Source organism: Diorhabda carinulata, chromosome 3, assembly GCF_026250575.1.
Source record: "Diorhabda carinulata isolate Delta chromosome 3, icDioCari1.1, whole genome shotgun sequence".
Lineage (NCBI taxonomy): Eukaryota > Metazoa > Arthropoda > Insecta > Coleoptera > Chrysomelidae > Diorhabda > Diorhabda carinulata.
The window spans coordinates 10,398,126-10,422,149 of record NC_079462.1 but is presented as its reverse complement, the minus strand read 5'-3'; the positions used below and the strand labels follow the sequence as shown (position 1 = coordinate 10,422,149).

At 31.8% G+C, this 24,024-nt stretch overlaps 1 protein-coding gene across 1 annotated transcript; it reads right to left on the bottom strand.

Annotated features, from left to right (window-relative positions):
* On the bottom strand, positions 1-23,805 carry LOC130891489 (uncharacterized). The gene is made up of 3 exons (XM_057796278.1): positions 23,691-23,805; positions 13,418-13,714; positions 1-323 (listed from the first exon to the last, which is right to left on the bottom strand). Exons 1-3 carry the CDS (start codon positions 23,803-23,805, stop codon positions 1-3), a joined length of 735 nt encoding a protein of 244 aa, XP_057652261.1.
* Positions 23,806-24,024: the final 219 nt, after the last annotated feature.

The following is a 24,024-nucleotide window of genomic DNA, read 5'->3' as shown; positions in this document are numbered from 1 at the left end:
CTATTGTTGTTTATATTTTTCCCATGCGTGGTAGGCCATTTCATTAGCCTCTCTCTTTTTCCTATACTCATGTCCATGACCACCAGCATGTATGACAGTATGACCCTCATCGTGGTCGGAATGGACAAGTTTTTTGAGACCGATGATGATGGAAAGCATAAGAGCAAGCGCTGATACCATAAGGGCTTTCATGGCTAATAATCCAACTCCACCAATACCCAAGGCGGCCATCATCTTACCCATCATCATACCCAATACGACAATTCCTCCCATTCCGCCACCTCCTTTACCACCACCACCTCCTCCTTTTCCTCTAGCTGAACCTGAAAATGGATGAAAATTTGAGCTCTGTATAATTACATAGATAGCTTATTCAACATGTAGATTGTTATAGAATAAATTGGTAACTGATTGCTTCCATTCATTATTTTTTCATGAATTTCCGCAAAAAGTTCCCTAGACTTATGAATATTCACAGATGTTTTAGTTTAATAGGATAGTTTATTCAAGTGATCCCTTTGACCTGTTCACAGTGAATATTCTGAATTAAATAGTAACAGTAAACTGAAGTAAATAGTAAATAGCTTGTAGGCTAGTATCAAGAAATAGCAAGAATCATAGTACTACTTCCAGAATTGGCGTATGAGGTATGAGGTATAAGAATTTTTCATAGGATATTTTCAAGAGTATGTTGTTTTGTATTCAATTCAAGAACAACTACTTGGCACATATTCATAATACAAGTTTTTCGTGATCCCTTGTCTATTCGTAGTATTTAAAGGATTTTTTCTCTTGAAACTTTCGATATTGCCGATACAATTCAAATAACGCTGGAAATTCAATCTCGGAATTCTCGACATATCTTCGAAGAAGAATGAGTATTGACTGAATATTGACAGAGGTTGTTTGTATAACAAATTTCAAGTTGTTTCTGTAACGTAGAGGTACGTACAATTGCGGTTATAGATAATCGTTTGCAGGAATCATAAATTTTTTTTACGATTGTCGATATGCATGTGCTACCAAAACAATACTTTTTTGTACTTTTATTTGTTGTAGAATTATGTTATTGATGTAATGAGGTGTTTAAATATTGTACTTTGTGGTGAATTAACCACATTATACTACTAAATGGTAATTACAGTCTCCTCGGCTCATATTATAATATACGGCGAATGCGCCGGTATGACAAGCTTTTATATGCACAGAAAATTTATTTTTTCTCAGCATACTGAAAGAGAAGTGCCAAAATTAGTTTATCTGGACAGATACTTACAAAAATAAATAACAAATTTGCATAACCGTAAGAGTTTGTGCAACATCTATGAAAGTTATATTTAATCTCTTGACTTTTTGTTGGTTCTTTTAATAATTTTATAAGATTGACATAACATATGTATATCTCCATTTCCATTTGGTAATTGAGGTTCATAACAAATATCTATGAAGTATAAACTGATATTTCTAGAGACTATCAGGTCAAAAGTAAGCAACACTTGAGTGACCTAAGAATGATCCTGATTTATGATCGATTATTTTTCATCTTTTCACAATACTTCAATGCGTTGAAAAGGTGAGGCTTTGAAGGAATTATGCGATAAATAGATCCTCAATTTGAGCTATGGTTGTGATCTAATATATAAAGCAAAATACTGTTGACACAAGTGGATGTGAGTGGATTTTTTATGGAAAAATCATCTAAAAGAGTATTAGAATATGTATTGATGTAAAAATTTCATGCCATTATGAGTTGACAAATCGACTACAAGGGAGAATCAACATTTCTGTATAAAAATTTATTCATATATTTGATGCCTCAATCAGAAATATTTCTTGATGCTATGATAGAGATTGGGGGATGTATTCAAATGATATATTCATGATTCAATGAAAAAAATTTAGTTGTATAGGAAAGTATGTAGGGAAAATATTTGCACATTGATACATGGTGGCATTTTATAGAAAGTAAATATTTGAATAATACTTTGAGATTTGCAAAACGTCGATTATCTTGGAAAACAACAATCTAATTTCAAACACTGACATGCTATAAACAAGTTTTGAGTAGTCTGGTATTGTTGATCATATCATTCAGATATACAAATTGTGTGTACAGGCTTCAGTTGGCAAATGTATTTGGATATGAAATAAGAGAAAGGCTACCAAGATTAATTCTGAACGAGTCAACGTAGACAATACCAAAAGTTGTTGATGGGTAATCCAGGTAGCTGTGGATATTCCAACTTTCTAATATTCACAATAAAAATATTGACAGTACGAAAGTACTAAATCAATTCAGAGCTTCTGAATATATTATGAGTACATTTTGCAACAAAACGGAACGCAAATTATTTCCTTATATTAGATAATTTGAGTTTCAATTTCATGTAAGAATTATACACTACCACTAAGTGTAATATAAAGAAATATACAGTTATCAAGATAATTTCATTGCTTACAGTTATCAAATTTCGAGGAGCTAATCATTTATTAGTAAAATTCGATTCAATAACAATTGTACTTATGTACAATATTTCATGGTGTAAATGGCTATTGATTAAAGTAACACCACAAATCAAATAAAAAAGAATTAAATCTTGAGACCATGAAAGCCAAGAAAGAAAGAAAAACGATAATAAACTCTTCTTTTCCAAGTATTGACTTAAAACCAATCAGCTGTGATTTTTGAGTAGGGCATTTCATCGTTGAAAAATTGCAAATAACGATACGCATTCTAGTTAAGACAAAGAAATGTCCAATTATCAAATTTCTATTGAATCCGCATTACACGTTTGGTTCTATTGAATATTGGTACTCAATCTAAAACTGATTAGTCATATTCCGAATTCCTCTATTTGTCTAGAGGTATGAATTGGTTGAGTTAGTTATATTTGTGTTATTTCCAGGGCGATGTTATTAATTTTTATCATGTTTAGGTATTATTCACATAATTTTTGGTGTAAATCTTACGAAGCCTTGAATTTATTTCCCAAATCTCTGATAGTGAATATTTTTGACTATATACTGGAAATTGAAAAAGTCTGATATTTCTCCTTAAGTGTCATTATTATCACTCATTATTGCAGCAAGCACAATTTGTGCTCGTATCAGATTACCGAAAATTTTTATAACTTCTCAAAATACTGCGAAGTGTGAATTAACAATATCCAATATCTATTATCAATTCTAAACATTTTCCTCTTATAACTAATTTATATATCTTTAAAAATTGAAGTAGGTACTTAACTCTTCATAAAGAATAACATTTGTGTATAAACCTCTTATATGATTGTTCAATTTTGAATTATGATCGTTGCAGTCCAAGTTTTGATCATGGACAACAGTTTAGAAATAATAACTTCAAAAACTTTGGAAGAAAGGATTCACATATTGCGTAACTTATTTGAGGAGCTGTATTTTCATATATAATATTTTACCAGCTCATGAAAATTTTGTCAAGATAATGAGTTTGTTGAGAATAATTTTCAGGTAAATTCCATGTAGAGAATTTCCCATTGATAAAAAATGTGAAAAGCAGATCACTATAATCTTATAAATTCAACGTAGTTGTGCATTTTTGGTATTCCGTTCTATTTTGTTAGGTTAGGTTACAACTAAGTTTTTAATGCTTAATTCTAATATTGTACTTATATAGATATATATATATATATATATATATATATATATATATATCTATTTTTTGTGAGTGAGTTTATAGAATATCCCTTATATCTAATTTATTTCTAATGTCAATTTGAATCCATTACTGGTCAAAAAATGGTAATCAATTAGTTCCATCTCAATTTTTTCCTCACTCTTTGAAAATATTTCAAAAAATAACCTAATCATGTCCCTCCAACACGTATTCCTGATTCTATCAATATGGGGGACCATTTAAAACATTGTAAATTACAAGATGTGATGACAAATACTGTGAATAAATATTTATGGCAGCTTCATCTATTTCTAAAAACCTCATGAATTTAGATGAGCAGTGATCATTTTGAACTCGTTACGGCTTGTTATTTTTGTCTAGCCTCTGAGTGAAATTGTATTTGTTCTGCTTTGTTTTTATGAAACAAGGATTTTGAACGACGCCCTGCATTATGTTGGAAAAAAAATACGGGGAAGCTCACGGAATGTTTATTGCACAATGCAATATTTAAATGTTTGAAATTGATTTAACAAAATTTAACTTGAGAATGACTCAATTCAAGACTGTTATGTCCTTAGACGTCAATAAATGGGAATACTGAAAACTGGAAAAACCTTAACCATCTCATCTCATGCCTATCTTATTAAAACCTTGTTAAAGTTGATAGAATAGAATAAATAGAAGAAGATTTCGTTCTAATTTGTACTAAATTGAAAGTTCGTTTTCATGCTAATCCAAATATCATTGCCAAAGTTGTACTAAGAGAAGTAAGATAAGTTTTCAATGGCTATGACACTAATATAAAAAGTTATCGAAAGAAAAGCATTAGCTTGACAAAGGTACGTTAATCAAAGTCGCACAAGTCGAGATCGTTGATTTGATATTTCTTGAGGACGTTTTGTGATCTGAAATTAGCAAGGCAAGAATATTCACAAACCGACGTGCGAAAATCGTAAGCCAACTTATTTGTTTTTCATCATACCACAAATCGTTTCTGATTAGGAAATGTGTAGCCGCTAAACGTTTTCGTTTCAAACCACGTCGAATCCAAGCACAATATTTAGCACCAAAATACTTCTTTTTTCCTAAAAATGACACATTTGCTAGAAGAATCATAAGTGCTTCTAGTGATTTGACTGTAGTATTTTGAAGAAGATGGGTTCAATATTTTTGTTGCCTTTTCACTTTGTTTACGATCGCCAATATCAAGTATGAATTAATTGGAATTATTTCGAGAAAATTGATTCCACCAGCAATGTTCTCATATTCGTTGATTACAGTATTAGAGTTAGTCACAATAAGCTCTAGTTGCGGTCATAATAGATGTACACTAACTCAATGTAGGTATTTTACATACAAACAATTAAAAAAATTACAAGAGCACTGAAAAACTGTTGTAAATTTGATATATTGAATAATGAAAATAATGAGGAAAAAGTTTCTTCTGTCAACCAGAAATACATGCAAGAAAGTATTGTGAAATATGGACATCTAAAAGAAAAATGTTAGATAAGAAATAATGAGCTCTATCGGATTGAAAACAAGTGATCGTTAGAGAGTAGCAAAGCGGATGAGCTTATTTGATTAAAGTACTTCAGAAAATGTTGAGATCGGCATGTTTTCTAGATTTTATAATCTCCACAAAGTCAAATCCTTAAATTACCCAATAGAATATTGGTGTGCGCTGATGATAAAGATTTTAATAGGCCAGTGAGGTCAGTTTTTCCAAAATTTGCCTTTTTCATTTCCAGATAAGAAAACTGCAGGATATACTCATCAAAAATTTTGCGTGCTTGAAACTCAGTTCCTACGATTTGCTTCTAAAAACTAGGCTAACAACTAGAAAACAAATGAATTGTTGTTAGTGTTTTCAGTTATGAATATAACATGGATATATATGGTAACAGGCAATAAGAAATGGCTCACATGAGATGATTATCGTGAGTGAAACCTGGAGGAACTTCACAAATAATTGCGTCGCACACATTGACTCGAATGAAGCTGATGTTTGTTAGTGTTTGGTGAGATTGGAATAGTATTGTTCAACATGGGCTGGTCGAATAAGGCCAAACCGTTCAATCGACTAATCCGAGTCTCTTATTAAAACAATTTTAGATAGATCGCGCATAACTTAGAGATTGAAAGAGTTTTTTGAGACGTTTTGAGGAAGCAAACATACAGCACCGTCCTTTCCCCATCGAACTATCAAAATTCTCTCAATGGAAACTAACTTGAAAAGAAGCTTGTGGAACTTTTTGTTGATTAATATAAACATAAATAAATTCACGGCAAAACTTTGATTAGAACCTTCAAACGAGGCCAGATCAGGCAAGTAAGTTGTGTGACGCAGCGTTATTATACCATTTTAAGGCATGATTCTTTTTGTGGTAGTTAGAAACAGAATCTCAAATATTGATTTGTAGTAGTCAAAATTCTGCTCCTTTTTCCACCTACGCAACGAAAATATTTTTGTTTTAATTCTAGAATGAAATCTAGTGTTGCCGCAGAGCCCTTGATTAGCGAAAACACCTCAAGCTTATCATCAATTGATATATTACGGAAAGTTACCCAAAGAAATATGGTGCTCTATTTTTAGACAGCAGATGGCCTAGTTTTTTGATATTCTGCACTCAGTTCATTTGTTTTACTGGAGTAGTGTGGTTATAATATAAACAATAAATCTGGAGTCAACAAAATATTAGAAACTAGACTAGAGAAACCCTTGGAATAGAAAATCTATCTATGCAAATGCAAATGAACCTGCTCCAATATCTGGATGGACATACTACGGGTCTTAGAGGATTATATGGTCCAATATCTTGCTTGCTTCTAACCAGGAGTGCTTCTAACCAGAAGGAAAAGTTGCTCATTCTTGCTAGTTGACTACGGTGAATGGAATTTCACATTCACATGTTTGGTGTGAAACTCCTTCTCGAAATCTTGCCTAATTTGTTATTAAGGTTTGTTGCGGAATGTGGTCCAACATTGAATTGAAACCTCCTAGTTACTCAAACAAGTGTGTTTGTTGTCAACTCAAAGAACATTCTTCTAACAACGGTAACTGACTACAGGAAACTAATGCTTAGAAGGGTTATCGCAGCTTGAGTCCTAATGAAAGTATTAAGAACTTTGAAATACCTCCTCTTGATTCGGATGCACGTGAATACATGAACTAATTGAATTAGAACGAATGCAAATGGTTTGGATGAAGGATGCTTCAGATTTTCCGCTATTTCCCTCTTATTCACAGACGGTGGAGAGATGTGTCAAAATTATCACCAAGCCACACTAGCTGTGTCAGCGGATGTTCTATTGGTAAAATTGAAATCACGACATATTATATGAAAGTTTGACACCAAATGGATTATAAGCCAGTTAATTGGACATATATAACATGTCTGTTTTTTAAAGCGTGGAAGTCGATACGCCTCCTTCTCTTCTTGACTTTTAGATAATATTTCGCGAATCGCAGGAAAGTATGAGCTGATAGGTGGTTTTTTTCGGTTTGGTTATTTTTTTGCTACGTTAACAAATATTGGCACCTTTGCGGAAAAGAAAGACGCACTGTATTTTATTCCATATTCACTGTAGTAGTTTAGACAAAAAAATTAGCATTTATTTCACCATTTCAAATTAAAACAAAAAACTAGTGTAGGTGCATTGAGATAATGAAAAAACCAATCCCCTCACAATATTTTTGACGAACATTTTTGTGAAATCATTCAAGCACTTCCAAATAGAAGGTTTGAAAAATGCTCTGAACTGAGGGAGCAAACTTTGCATGAATTTCGCCCTTGGCATTTTGAGTCAACATTTTTTGACCGATAGCGTTGCACTGATTCTGGGTCATAACGAAGACATTTACTCATCATCAATTTCAAGCTGTTTTTTCACAACCCGACGTATTCCAACATCATCTTCTTTCTGATTGTCAATTAGAAAAACGTGAAAATAATCATATTCTCATGACCCTTAAATATGTTAATAAAATATTCAGCTAGAAAAACTTATACTCATACTTGGAACCCTTGGAACAGCATTTGGCATTGTGTCGAGCAGGAAGAGCAAGGTACTAAATATTGAAAAGCAGATTCTCAAAGTATATTGGATGACGTTTGTTCTTCTCTCGTTTCATGTGTAAAACAGTTTTTCCTATAAATGAATCTGATCGCTATTTCTATTATTTTTTATCAAGTTTCACTTTAAAAAAATAATCTGAAATGTGTTGGAAACAATCAAGTTATACATTATAACAAACGAAAAAGGTGAAATAAATATAAATATTTTAGTACCTATTGTTGAGCAGTAACCTAAAATCTTAGTAACCGCAGCCATGTTAGCGGCTTTTGTTTAGGTAAGCCCTTTGTACCTACATTTGTATTCATTGTATATTCGCTTTATCTACATAACAGGAAGACTTTCGAAAAATTTCGATTATCATAATTCAAGATGTTGTAACATATCATAATAAATACTCTAATGTAGTTGTCGATTTGTTGTAATGCTGGTAATCACTCTCCTCTATCAATTTGAGATTGATTGGAGAACTTTGATATTTTTGACATTCAATAACAGTGAAAGACAGAGCGTTGAAAGAATGATTGTTTTTGTTCCTCTTCCCAAGGAATGTTTGAATTACATTTTCTGATTGTTTTCGAAGGATTTCATTGAGTAAAACAGTACCAATTCAAAAATGTTTTTAAACTGAAAATTGGAGCAAATCGAATTATAATTAAGAAATTAATAAATATAGTTTGAGAAAATTGGACAAAACGCTATTGAAGAGCGTCAGTCTTAAAAGCTCAAAATAATTTTCAAAATGAGCTTAAAACAATGACGAATTAGAAATACAGATTTTATTATGAAAAAGCGTCGGGAGCTTGGTGTACTAGAAATATGGAACAAGCGCCCCACACTGTTTTCACAATAATACTAGTATTTTTGATGTTTTATTGTTTGAAGCTTATTTTTTAAGTTTTTTGAACTGTACTATTTTTCACCTTCCAGTTTCATAAGTTATGAAAATGTGTTTTTTGGTTCTCAATCAAACTTTATATGTTTAATTGATACTATCCTCTTATAATGGTTTCGCTGCTCATATACCTACATCTCGTCGAAACTTATATCGACCCTTAACGGTGTAGATGATAAGTTGTTGAAGTTTTTAATTTCCAACACATTGGTTCAAATCCTCTGTCGAACGAAAGTTTTATTAACTAAGATACTTGCTCTTAGTAAGAAGAGTTACAAACAAACAAACAAAACAAATATAAGGGTGTTGAGAATATTAAGTGAATGAGAATATTATGATGAAATATAAAATAGATTTTTCATAATCATGGACGAGTTTTTTGAGGGTTACTTATCTGGTGAGCTTGTAGAGTAATTCTAGAAATATATTTGGAGATCTAGGAGCAATCGAAATAAAAATAATTAATTTTCAATCACCAATTAATTATTCGAGTTGATACCTAATATTCCGGCTCAAACCTTCAACATTTGAAAATACCGAGATCCAAAATTATAGTATTGTTTATGTTTGTCTGAAAAATCACGTGAGTAATGAATTATGTGTAACTTGTATAGGGAAAGAAGTTTCATCACTGAGCAAAATATTGTGTTTTCCTACGAGCATTGCAAAAGATTTAATTATGCAGAATTTTTTATCCTATGAAATTATGATTTATTGACCTACTAAACTTTAAGCCCTCGCGCAAACTGAAATACTACTTGCAAAAGAATTTGCTATCTCCAGACATGAATTACGCTGATAATACCATATCACACTGGTACTTCTTCTGCAAATTGTTCAATTTAATATCTACAAAACTCGTTAAGAGACGAACATATCATTTTATAGAATATTTAAAGAACGTTTCTTACGCTGCATGTGAAATATGTAGGCTGAATATTTGGAAAGATGCCCAATCAACTGATTTCATAAATAACCAATAATATATTCCTCCATCATCAGTCTACATGTTAGAAAGAGCCAGTGCCGACAAATTCACTATCACAATATCAATCGAATTCTAATGTAATTTTTAGTTAACGGGAAACTACATGAGGAACATGTGAGCAGAAATATATCCGATTACTTTCAAGTATAAGCAACAAAAAATCGAAAATCCTACATGCCTGGTACTTTTCATTCACTCATATGCGTCAGTCTTCTCTCCAGAAACTCAAATATCTAATCCACCACTTTTGCGTGTCATTAGGCTCGTACCAACTCATCAAAAAAACGTCCTTGGTATGGAGACGATTCTGCGCAATAGAGATTACGTGTTCCAACCGGGCGGTTACCGTTATAAGAACGATTCTGTTTGGCGTTCCAACCGACTTAGATATCGTTTGAACCGTTTCCAGGACGTTCTTTTCGGTACTTGGTTGATAGCAATTATCGTTACGAGAACAATTAACCGTTTCAAGAACGGATCAGACTAGCAGGTTGGAAGAAACCTATTATATCCTGTAGAAGAACAGAGGTGATACGATGAATTTAAAATGTCGAAACAAAAAGCGAAAATGTTATCACAGATGTTCTCACTTCGTAATGCCATCAGCTTACAAACGTAGATGAGGAGCCCATCATCAAGAATTGTTAAGAGTTGTAATTAACATAACAAGCTACGATAATTGAATTGAATACACAAATGTATTGGTAACCAAAAATCTGCTGGAAGAGTTTCCACTTCAGTTTTTTGGGATTGCCATGGAGTAATCATGATTGGTTTTTTGGATAAAGGTAGAACAATAACTGGATATTACTATTCGATATTACTGACCACTCTACGGGAAAAAATTAAAGAGAAAAGACGCGGAAAGCTATCTAAAGGTGTTTTGTTTTTGCAGGACAACACCCCTGCACACAAGGTTCAAAAGTTCGTAAATTTTCTTCCAACGAGGAGGTAATAAAAGTTGTGGAGGTCTGGTTTGCAAAGCAAAAAGAAACATTTTTTTTGAAAGGTCTAGAGACGTTGCAGGTTCGCTGTAATAAATGTATCCAATTAAGAGGAGAATATGTTTAGTAATAAAATATTTTAACATTGAAATTTTGTTTGGTTCTATAGTAGGCTAAGAATTTTTCAATTTATCCTCGTATATATCTATGTTCCATATTCAACCATCTTATGAAAACAACGTCAATTATCATCATGTGAGCAATTTTAAAAGGATAAAATTGTAGTAAATCGAAATAACGGTTTATTATGTTGATATGAGGTAATCAATCACGTTGAACTTCTCAACAAAGGCTCTTCATTCATCTACCTCTCCATTCATCCACCTACCTTTGCAAGATCGTTTATCGCTACTGCCATCTAATTTGATGGAGAAAGGCATGTACATAAGACTTTTGGTAATGCCCCGGTAGACATTTGGAGTTTCTGCATGAAGCTGGTGTGAATATTTTGTGAATATACTCGTATGTGAGATCAGTTGAAAACTTTATATGTGGCAGCAACTTCCAAAGAGTGTTGCTTGAGAAGTCACGAAGCTTGAGCTGCTTTGAAAGAGGTGTCATAAAGAGATACTCTGAAGAAAATTGTCATAAATTGCAATTATTTATTCTGATATTGCAAATTCAAATGCCTATAACTCAGAAACGAGAAGTAGTTTGAGAACAAAATTTTTTGACACAGCATTATTCTCACGTCATTTACTCACTCCAGAATTTTTTGCATCAAGACCTTGAACGAGCCTGTATAAGAAGTTTGGAAAGTCATTCCGTCTAGATGTAGCAGCAAAGAATGTCAGTGAATATAGTACGGTTCCTATATTTAAACTTTAAAAGTTGATGATTATGGTGAGCAGAAAAAATTTCTTCTTAGCTAGAAGATATATTTTTGGTCAAAATCTTCTCTTAAAAAAACTATTAATACAATTGGCTGTTTCCTAATATCCCTTCTTTGGCTTTATTATTGTGTGAAGCTCTGAATATTAACAAATGTGATTCTGTCCAATGGAAGAGCATGTTATATTTTTATACTTTCAATAATATATTGCAAATCTCTGTAATCTCTGCAAAATAAATGTAATTCTAAGCAATTATTATTCATTTCAACTTTTTCATTCTCAATTATTACGTATAAAACCCAAATTGAATTTTTTTAACATACATTTCACACTTAAAAAAATGACCAAACGCCATCTATGGAGGAAAAATGGAGTCTGATCTTATTATATACTTTAGAACGGATGGGCGTAAAAGAGTGAACATGGGTGTTTTAGAATCTGCGGTAATGTCTTAAAAATATGATTCTAAAAAAATTATCTGATTATTCTGATCTTGAGAAAAAAATAACATCATATAATTTTTTTATTTTATCATAGTGGAAGCTGGATTGAGATATTTGTCAAATCTGAGATATTTTCACGTGAAGGTCAAGATTTGTTTGAAAACAAAAATTTTTTATCAGTTCAATAATTAGGTGATATTTTTTTTTAATTTCTTCCTTCATGAAAGACATAAACTCTGCCTATTCCATGAAGATTTTTTCTCTTGACATGACTGGTTTTCATTATTGATACATCATAGTTTCTATCAATCGATATTAATTGAAGCATTACTATCTTCTGTTTATTAAAGAAATTATTCGTATTATATCATTATTTCTAAAATATAATTCAAAAATGTATTCCAAACACTATGGGTATTTGAAGATACACGGCTCCGAATCCAATATTTCCCATGAATATTCTCATGTCAAATACGATACGATGTTTATCTCACATAGAACAGTGAATGAGTAAAATTTACGGTATTGGAGCAGACTAACGGCGGATAAAAACCACACACACACACACATTGGATTGACAAGTAAATAGCAAAAAACTGGAGTTTATCTTCTATAATTTTTCAAAAGACTACTCAATTCGGGACAACTTATTTCAGAACCCCCAGACATTGATACCATCATTTGATTCTAAAAAATAAGCAACAGCAATAATTGCTTATCTTGATAAGTTTCCTCACATGGAATAGTTAAATAGTTTTTGACGTATGCCACTACTTTCTACTTAACTAATATTTGGGCAGCATGTAGTAAACTAACTAATATTTCAAATGTTCAAAAATGGAAAAAAATTCCTATAGATGCAACTTTTTTTTATTAATGAATAAGCTATGCAGTTGAACATGTGCATTAATCCCAGATTGATAGGAATATGATCAATTCTTTAAAATACTGGATAATTCTCAATTCATTTTTTTGTTAACAAAGTTAAAAAATTAGAGCTCTACTGATGGATTAATTTTTAAACGTATCAACCTGTCGTCCGTTTTATAGGGGTAGTAATCACTACTCCATGAAAATTTAAGAATAAATTTATTTTGAAAGTGTGATTTCATTTATCGAAACTGACCTATCTGTTGTTTTCACAATTAAAATTAACTCATGTCTCAGTTTAGGATCCCACTGTATGCATTAATAAGAATATTCCTTTTGATTGTGATAATCCATATTTTCTCTAAGTATGTATATTCATATTTAATAGTTATTGCATTTGAACGTTTTCGGAAATTTTGAGAAAAAATGGATGAAATTATAACGAATACAAATTACAATGCACAAAAAAATCTATACCACAGAATGCAGTTTGAAGACATTGAATTCTAAATTAACTGTATAATACCGAGAAAGATTCAATATTCTTTAAAAGAAGTTATCATAAATATTATAAAAAGAATTGTTGTTGTTGGAAACAATGGACCAAAGGAAAAATATATTGTTGTTTATCAGTTTGAATAAATTAACTCACTTTCATCAGTTTTAGGATTTACTTGATCCATGGCCGCTTTAAAAGCTCTTCCAAACCCTTCTCCTGGCATCAGTTCCGGTAATCGAATTCTCAACTCGTGATTCTCTAAGTATTTTTCGACAACTCCAAATATAGTACCATCGTCTGTACTAGCTCTCGCATCGTTTTCGCTTCTTGTACTAACGATATGTACACCATCCCCCAATTTCAGGTCTTCTGGCTGACTTTTCAAATATTGTCGAAATATTTTAGTCAAAATCTCCAGACCGCCATACACGGGTGTTTCAGAACTAACATCTGATAATAAAAAAATTACACTTAACAACACTAAGTACTTCATGTTCCAGCACGTCTAGTAAAATGTGAGAAGTAGCTTTAAGATCTGCTCTTATATTGAAGGCGAATTTAAAAAGGATGTTACTTTTCAAAACTTTTCATTATCGGCACTTAGTGGAGCAGAAAACAACAAAGCAAAAAAGAAATGGACACAAATATGTGTTTGAAGGAATTAGATCAGCGAGATGAATTGACCTGCTTATCGATTAAATTAAAGTGAGATTAACCGATACCGGTGCAAAACGAATTGTTGCATGCTGTGGATACTGTTGAATTATATTCTATTCATAATTGAATAAACGTTAATTCAACTTCTGCATGCAATGTAATGTTCTATTTGTTTCATTGCAGAGATTTTTCAAGTAATTTTGACAAATAAGCTCGCAATTTGTAATTACTCTGCAATAAATGAATAAGGTCGTGTCAGCAGCATTTCAATATAATAAGGAACAACGCTTCATCTATCATTTATCCACATATGTATACCGAATAAACGTTAATACAAATGTTGCTTGAAAGTATTAATATTTATAAATTTCACTATATTTTTGTGAGATTCACAAATTTGAGTTATTTGAAAACCTATTTAACAGCTTATATTAGTGTAATTCAATTTAATATAACTTTACATAGTGGACAAACTTACGTCAGAGCCCACAAATGTGAAAATGTCTATCAATTAAGGGTTGTCTTGATTAAACTTATTGTGAATAATTCGAAAAATTGATCATTTTAGGACTATGTTTACTCTTACAGCATTGGAAAAAGATTCAAACAAATGAATTCGAATACACTTTGGTTGGAAAGCTTTCGAGATCCAGCTTTTGCAGAAATCAAAGCCAAGTGACTACCGTGTGCTCAGCTAATTCGGTTACTTGATTCAAGCACAAATATATTTTGAAATTGATTTCTTAATCAAAATTTTGTTTGGATCATTTCCATTTTTCCACTTTTGAGCTAGGTACATGAATAAGCAGAATCGTCACATTTGGAAAGAGGTCAATAGCACCATTACATCCACAGTAAATTACGCATCATAGGCTGGAGAAGTCATTGGTCTCTATGTCTTAAAAAACAATGATGGTCACAAAATGACTCTCAATGGTGAATGGTCGTAATTTTGCTGACACTTGGTTCCAGAAGAACAAAGCCACATACCACACAGGGCGTGCTAAATATGAGTTACACAAATAAACTTTGGACGAAAGAATAATAACATGTAACTGTCCAATTGATAGTCCACGAATATTATTTCTCTCATTAGGGGCCTCTTGAATGCCCCTAATGTTATAAAGTTTTTAATCCAATGAAGTCCGTTTCACTGATATTTAAAATAAATTTTTTGTAGTTTTATGATTAACAGATGTGTAATTGTACGCGAAAAGGTTTAGCAGTAAATCAGTATATTGAAAATAAGTAACATAGTAGTTACTTCGCAACTTCAGCCTGGAAAATATTGCCTAAAGAAATTGTATGGAAATAGCTAAAGAATCATTGGACTCATTGGACAATACTGGGCACACTGCTTGCCATATGATACACTCAGATTGTTATTTGAATGTTTCTGATAGTATAAAACTAATTGATTTTGGACTATCTTAAAAATATTGATGAGAATGTTACTTATCTGGACATAGTCTGATGTGTACAATTAATCTTTCTTCTTACTTCAACCTGGCCTTCTAACAAGCAACACTTGTCAACAAGTAGCAAGCAACAGTCTTCGGGAAAGTCGCCAGTCTCACAAACCAGTATTGCGATTCAAGTAACATGAGAGGAATTATTTATATTAACGCAACTAAATTGCCTGCAAAATTCAGTACTAGCCGAAACTGAACAATAGTTATTATGTTGGATAAAATAATTCCAGCTCCGACTTATCTCGTTTTGGATCAACTAGTCTTTTTCTATGGGGACTGTACACTAGTGGTTATGGTGAGCGCTTTATCCTCTCGCCGAAATTGAGTGGGAAGTTTATTTATTTTTTCTCCAAAATTGCAATTTCGCTTCCATGTTTTGAAAATATCCAACTTTTTCCTATTATTCCTGAAATTTCGTTGTAGCGTCAATCTTCTAAAAACGTTGAAGATTTCACTAAAAGTTACCCCCTTTGTCAATTTGTTGTGAATCGGCAGCACCAGGTCGTAGCCTGCAAAATTTTGTTGCATGCTTCAATGTCGATACTTAAGGCCGTTTGACATGATACAATGCAATGTGCAAGAAGTTACATGCAATTACTCACAAGAGCGAAATATTGCATAGATTAATATTGCACGTCGCTTGACATTAAGTCCGCTTGACAAGATGCAATATAACGTGCAGTGCGATGCAAGACGCGCAATGTTTTTGGATCAAAAGTATATACAGATGAAGTTTAACAGTCTACTTACTTCTATCTTGTTCATATCACTTAGCTTTGTTATTTTAAAATTAGTTACAACTGGTCATAATTTATCATACAAAAAGTTAGGAATTTGTTTAATTTACTTATGGAAGTTTTGTTAGGAGTAACCATCATGCAGTGGTAAGAGACTTGTCAAAAGACGTCCAATATGGAATATTTTGGCTTTGGAAAAAATAGCATGCAATTTCTTGCACGTTATCTTGCACCATGTTAAGCTGCCTATAGCAGCATGTAGTATGTAATGACGTTGCAAGCTACATGTTTTCAATTGTTGCCTTAGTGTGAAGCAGGATGCAGTCGAATGTGCCACAAACGTGTTGCAAACAATGACGTATGTTCTTTCACAAAAAAAGAACACAAAATTGGTATTCACAAATTCGATATTTGCGTTATGTAAGAAAAATATTAATTTTACTTAGTTTCACAATTAATAATTTTATGAGTTTCTATACAAAATGGAGATTTTCAAGTTTTCTTGACCTTGGGATTTTTCCAGCTTTCAGAAAAAATGGAAATCACGTTATAATACTAATCGACAGAGAAAAATGTATGATATTTATTAAAATGATTTGTTTGAAAAAAGCTTTTCATGCAGCCATGCTTGACTAAGCTAGTCCAATGCTTCAGAAAATAATTAGAGATCCCACAGACATTCATGAAAATATTATTAATGCAAATGCGTACAATACAAAAAATATAAATGATAGGAGATCTGTAATTTTATTCATGTGAAAAGTGGACCTAAGTGAAACAAGATTACGCATAATCTATTTTCTTACATTGATTTTTAAATCGATATGTTGAAATTTCCGCTGACAAATAAAGAATAAGCCCATTGAATTTCACTATAACTTCAAATCAAAAACCAATTTTTGATTTATTTTATAGCTAAGAAGTCCAAATCATTCCGAATAAACTTCAATAATCTTTGTTTGATAGTTTGAAATTGATAGTCCACTGTTTTTATTAGGAAAGTATTTTGGAAAATAGAAGCACATTGAACTCTTTGCAATAGTTGTATTGAAAAATTGGAAGTAAGAATAGATATCAACGCAATATACTACGATATATTTGAAACTTTTCCATTTCCATATTATCCGAAGATTTTTGTTCGTATTATTGAACAGAATATTTATTTAGAAGTTTTCGACGAAATTAATGATAAATTCCATCCAAGGATCTTATTCTTTCCGATTTAATTGATAAATTATCGCGATTAAGCTGAGTTGTAAGACAATCTATGTTCTATCATTAATTTTAAAAATTAGCGGAATTGGCCATAAGCATGTTAATTTTTGAAAATAACATCATATTCTGAATTAAATTACTGATTAATATCCCCATTAGGAGTGTATAATGGAGCTTAAAAAATATTAGTCTAGATTAATTAATGAATATCGAAATATATTTGTTTGGGTTTATGTTCAGTTTCATCATTTCATATGAAAATATACAGAGGATACGTCGAAAATAATCAAAATCAAAGCTTTGTACGTGATTAGCTTACAGAAACATTTAGACGAATTCAAATTGATATGAAAATATACTCAAAAATTAGATGAATATTTAATAAATTCTTCCAAACCTGCATCAATACGTCTCTTATATATAAGATAATAAATCAGCATAAATAAAAGCATAGTACAAAATACTATAAAAAAATAATAAGCATTGAGGGAAGCATTCAATTCAATCAATTAATATTGTAACTATTCTAATTTTTACTACAGCCCTCGTATTTGTTCATCTGTGTACTCTCTTCAAGTTTTTTTCACAATTTGAAATGAATAATGACCGGAATATAATGACGGTGTAGTCTAATTGCCGAAATCTAAGTGAAGTGTTACTGAAGATATTTTCCTTGATTACACTTTTTTTAACGTAACAGTAATTGGATGCAACAGAAGAGAAAGAAAATAACCGTAACAAAAATGAATGTACGAGTATACGAAGATTAATGTAAGTATAAATACAGCAGTATTTGTGTGTCGTACAAGTAGTATTGAAAATTATTTCAATGAATGTTCTTCTTATTGATATGTTGAATAAAAAAATCTAGTGAGATTTGTGATGAATTTGAGTATTCTCAAACCATAGTATCATATTCTTCAATGACATATCTATATTTTTGACTAGGTTTTTGCTTATAAAGAACTTGCAAATATAATTATAATAATTTAAACACTCGATAGACCCAAATCCCTTCATTGGAAACATTTTTTGATGTGAGAACGGTCGATAAACTTATTATAAGGCACTAATACTTTTTATGGACGCGACAATCTTTATGGTTACTCAAGTTTACATTTTTATATAGAAATGCATATGAAAAACTTTTTTTTTCAAATTAACATTCCATTATTTGCTCCCTATCAAGCAATATTCTTAAAATTGCAAAATTAAAATTGAATTCCGTCTATATAAACAAGTTTTTATTGGAGGGACAATAAAAAACGGAACATAACAAAGAAGAGGTAACAGAAGCCATTAAAAAATTATTACGAGAAGCAACAGGAAAATACTGCATAATTATGAATAAAATAATAAGTAGAGCTAGAAGACTTACAGTCTGTCAATATTGTTCCAAATCACTAGAAGGGAAATTAAGAGGCTGAGATGTTTCAGACCAAATCAGAGGCGTGATATATACAAACTTTATAATAAGACGAATATAGGAAAGAACTGTAAGAGGATCAGGAGAGACTTCACTCTTTTCAAGACCTTGAAAAGGATTTAAAGGATTTCAGTAGGATAGACAAGATCGACTTAAGTAAAATGAGAAGAGGACTAATAAAGATAATACTGGATATATATCCACCAAAGTTAATTCAATATTGTACATTTAGATAGCTACGATTAAATAAACTCATTAAATTTGTATGTTCTTCAATGATTTATGTGCTAATACAAATCTTGCAACAAGGTCCAGTGTCAGAAAGTTAGAGAAAAGTTTAACAAAACTGGGGCAGTAATATATTCGTTCAAATCCTGGCGCAATCATTAACTGAAAACAAATCTTCAAAAGTTTGTGTCATTTTAGAAGTAGATCCACATTTGTGAAGTAGAAAAATTACTAATTTTAGGAAACATAGTAAAGGCGATTAATACAACAAACCATGCTATTTTCACAACTTTGCAATATATTTTGCAGCATCCTTGAGTGCTCATTTCTTCTTATCTCTGTGGTAATCCTATCTTTTTATTCCTGAATACTGGCAGGTTTTGTTTTATAAGCGATGTGTTTGAGTAACCCACAGAAAATAGTCTAAAGGACTCATATCGAGTGATCCCGAGGGGCCATTCGATAAAACCACGCCTTCAATCCATCTTCTCGGAAACATATTATTTAGGTATTTCCTCACCACACACGCATTGTGAGGCACCATCTTGTTTTAGCTAAATATTGTCGTTTGGGATAATGTTATTGTCTGAAAATTTCTGATAATGAAGTTGTTTTGAATGTAATTGAAAATACTTACTTGGATTTTTATATATTCGAGCTAACTCAGGTATAATACTATATTCAATAAATTCAAATACGCCGGACAATTGGAGTTACCCTCAATGAAAAAAGGACCAATTATTTTGTCGCCTATTATTCCAGTCCATACATTCAGTTTTTTGGAATATTGGTTGTGGGATTTACGCATCTAACGAGGATTATCACCTGACCAGTATCTACAATTAGTTATGCCGATACTTTTACTGAATCGGTTACGATAATAACCATAATACTGGCTATATAAGAAGACACTTGTACATAAAAAATTATAAAAATCGTACAAGACGTTTCAGAGAAAATTGAGATGATCCATTCATAAAATTCACTCTGTATAAGATGTATTATAGATGTATCCATTCCCCTATTCCCATAAATTTATCCTATACTTACGTCAAATATTTCTCTATTATCGAGAAGTTCCAAAACATATGATCTTTGGAGTAGTTTTCAATTATAATCTACCATTAAATAGAGTTGTGAATATTTATATATATATATATTATATATATAATAAATTTCCAAATGCAGGCAAATACCAATTTTATTGAGAATATTAGCTTCTTTCGGTTGAATTTCAATCCTAACTTAGTTGGACTTCTTAGCTTTAGATTATATTACATTCAGTCTCATGATATTGATATATTATACCCTCCAGAAACGCACTATTTTCATTTAATATAAAAACGTTGGGAAAATATCACATGGACTATGGACGCTAAGAAAATGTTACTTGACGAGATAGACAAAAAACAGAAATCAATATTGTGACTTTCATTGAGAGTATAGCAACATCTTAAGTTCTTTTGTTTATGCTGTAAGAATATTAATCAACCTAGGACACTTGACTAAAACGTGTTTTTATGGAAGTTTCGAGGAATTCAATCACAATTAATGAACCTGTTAACTAATGTATCAGTGGTACAGAGGAAGCGATGCCTTAAAGTCAAAATTTCCTGTTATCGAAATATTCATATTTTTTTTTTGGAAATTTTGGAGCCTAGGTGCAAAGTACTGGAAACAGTATGTAGTAGAAATTGCTGCAGCATTGCAATACTCAGCTGTGTTTAGTTACAGAAGTTTTTTTTTCAAGCTTCTTCAAATATAAATACAAACACGTATATTTGTTCTGTTTCAAATGTTCAAAACTACCTTCAAACTTATTGTTGATAAAACTCCATGATTAAAAGTATTCCCGAACACGTTTTGCGTTACTCATATAGATACACCATATAAAAATTAGAAGAGACCTGGTAATCTCTTTGGCTATTCAATCGGAAAGACCTCGACTAAATAGATTCAAAAATTTGAAGCAAAACTTGATGATTGAGATCTTCTTGAAAATTCGATCATCAGTTAAATGAATTTGAATCAAATTTATTAGAGAATAAAATGTCAAAGTAATAACCAGCTTATAATCTTGAACATATTCAAGCATATTTGTATAATTACAGTGGTAGCGAAGGAAAGAGATACACTAAGCGGTTCTCAATAATTCTTCCTCAAACGTTCCTGTTTTATCAAGATACTGGGATACACGATTCACGCATCCAGTGAAGATTATTGTTATCACAGAAAAGAAACTATAGTAATGAAGTTTAATTGTAAAACAGCAACTTTTCCAAATCAATTCGCCCATCGATAGAAGCTAGAATTCGTACAACTCTTAAACATCCAGGTGAAAACTATTCCTCGAAAAGTAGTATATGGCGTCAGTAGATATACAACTAGTACTAAATTGGGTTAATGATTTATACTTAGTTGGACGCTACTAAATTTTCCTCCTTTCAAAATGATGTATTTAGTGATGACAGTGGGACATATGTATGACGTATCAATCATTTGCTAACCGAACAGGATCTGCCTAGTGCTAGTAGCATGAAATTACTAATCCTTACTAGTCATTCTTGAAAGCACAAAGCAATGCTTGTAGCACTCCGGTAATTGCAGCAGGTCATTCACAATGAAAAGCGTGGAATAGTTACTGTGGGTACTTTGCTCTTCGATTGTAATGCTCATCCACAGAGGGTTCGACTCACAGCAACAGTTTTGAAGGAATGCTGTTGATCATCCATCCTAGAGCCTTTTTTTCACGTGCCTCTTATGCTGTTAATGTGTTATAATAGATAAATAGTTGCTGCACTAGATGTGCCTTGTACGTTCTTCCAAAATAATTAGAAACGCTTGTAATATTATAGGAAGTTCCAGCCGCAAAACATTTTATTGACTAAAAAAATAACAAAAATTCTCTATCATCCGTGTACCGTGCTTTGAACTGTGATCTATCGATTGAAGTGAATTTATTCGTGGCCTGGCAACAGAAATACAGATATAAAACAACTCAGAAGTAGATGGAAAAGATCTGAGTAGAAATGAGCTTATACTCCAACACATATAACAAGTGGATTCATATTTTTAAAGCAATACCAGGCAGATATCTGTTCTGTTCTATTGGTTTTGTCACTGATACGGATAGAAAATACAAATTTTTATGAAACTAGATTTTTATGGAGATTTAAAAAACATAGAAAACGAAAAAATGGAATAACAAAAGCCGGAATACACTTGAAAATTTGAATAATGAGAAGAAAAAATGAAAAAAATTATTACAAAAAATTGGTAGTGGGTGTGAAAAATATCACAATTTTTAACGATTTCATTATTATTTTTTTCTGGTCCTATTAGAAAAGAGAAATTTGAAAAATGAAAATTCGAACTCTAATAATATCCAGTTCGCTACATAAGTGTAGAAAGTTACTGCAGATCAGTGTCTAGGTGCCAAAAAAACACCGTCTATGCGAAATAATCAGGATTTTGAGTACAAGTCTAATGATGTAAGCCATATTAATCAAAGCCGAAGTTTGACGGATGCAATGGATATTTTTTTTTATTCCAGGAAGATTTTTCCCCTGTTCACCTATATTTTGTAACCTGTTCATATTATGTCGTGATCGTTTTTAAAAAGGCAATTTCTGAGAAGGCCTTTCGGAAATTACAAGAATCCAAATTTTCTAGGAAGACGTGACGCTTCTCAACCAGGTTTTTTGCATGCCTTTTTCGGCTACTTTCTTACTTTTGCTTGTGTGTGACTGTGTTTTAAGTATTTTCGAATTTTTATAATCAAATGAATGTTTTTCAATTTATCAGTAGATTTGATTATTATATATTTATATATTTACTTATGAAAATTTTAGAGTTTTCGGAGCACAGTCAGATACAGGAAGAGCTAATTGAAAAACCTTGATGTAGCTAGTCACATGGTTGAAATAATATTGCTCTTTCATTCGTTTTGTAATGTCCTCATGTGTTCACTACGACATTAACTCATTTATTTACTCCCGGTTGTTGGAGACTTACTTCCAGAATTTTCTATTTCCCGGAAATCTCCAATTTGTCACAAATAAATGAAAAAGCTTTCATAGGATTTGTCTCTACAAATACGGCTCCTATATAGAGTAAACAGGTTATAAAAAATTGCGATTTCAAAGCTGGATTTCTTTTACACAGATAACGGAGAAATCTGAAACCACTTTGGCAAACATTCTTGGGCACAAGGAAAAAGAGCTTTCTGAAAATACATAGATTGAGTTGGAATTTCTGGAACCGTTGTGGATATTCATATTGAACACACTGTTCACTCTACACCTACACTCACAATTACACTGTCTGACGTGCGTTTCGATAACCAAGGTACCTTACCTGTTTTATACTGAATTTTTCCACTATAAACCTTCTATCGTGAAAATTAATATCAGCATCAAAACCACCTTGCGGGAATCATCATTTCATTCCTTAACTACTAAACTATCGAGTGGGCTATGAGAATTGCCCCTTGTTCCTATATATGCTACTCTTACTTTTAGCAATTTCAATGCTTCCAAATGCATCCGACAATTTTTTAATAATTTTGTCATAATTATAACTGGCAGCTTGATTGGCAATAGTTGATTTTCCGGCCAGTCTATACTTTAAATGATCTAGGTGTTATTTGAACCGGATAATAACGGATCTTTTAGTCTGCCCAATATACTTACAGTCACAATCATCACAGCTAATTCCATATATACTACTCTTTTCCAAATTTGGTATTTTATCCTCAGGATAAACTTCTTTCAATTGTAAATAAGACTTATTTAAATGAAACACCATGTAATAAAATAATTCTTCTCAAGTAACAATGAAATTGTTAAATGGAAATTTTCATTTATTCAATATATTGAATAATAAACTTGTTATCATGAAGAACAATATGGATAAAATAGATGTATTAAATGAAAAATTGTTACAATTGTCACGTAATGTAAACATAAATATGTCTTCGTTAGGAGGAATTCGCTTACACTTTTTACCAGCAGCAGGCTTGAATTG

Coding starts and splice junctions, on each gene's coding strand:
- LOC130891489 (XM_057796278.1), bottom strand. CDS start 23,805: ATGGTGTTTCATTTAAATAAGTCTTATTTACAATTGAAAGAAGTTTAT. Junction 13,715..23,690: donor TAGCTGTGATGATTGTGACT/GTAAGTATATTG, acceptor TTTTATTATCAG/ATGTTAGTTCTGAAACACCC. Junction 324..13,417: donor AAATCCTAAAACTGATGAAA/GTGAGTTAATTT, acceptor ATCCATTTTCAG/GTTCAGCTAGAGGAAAAGGA.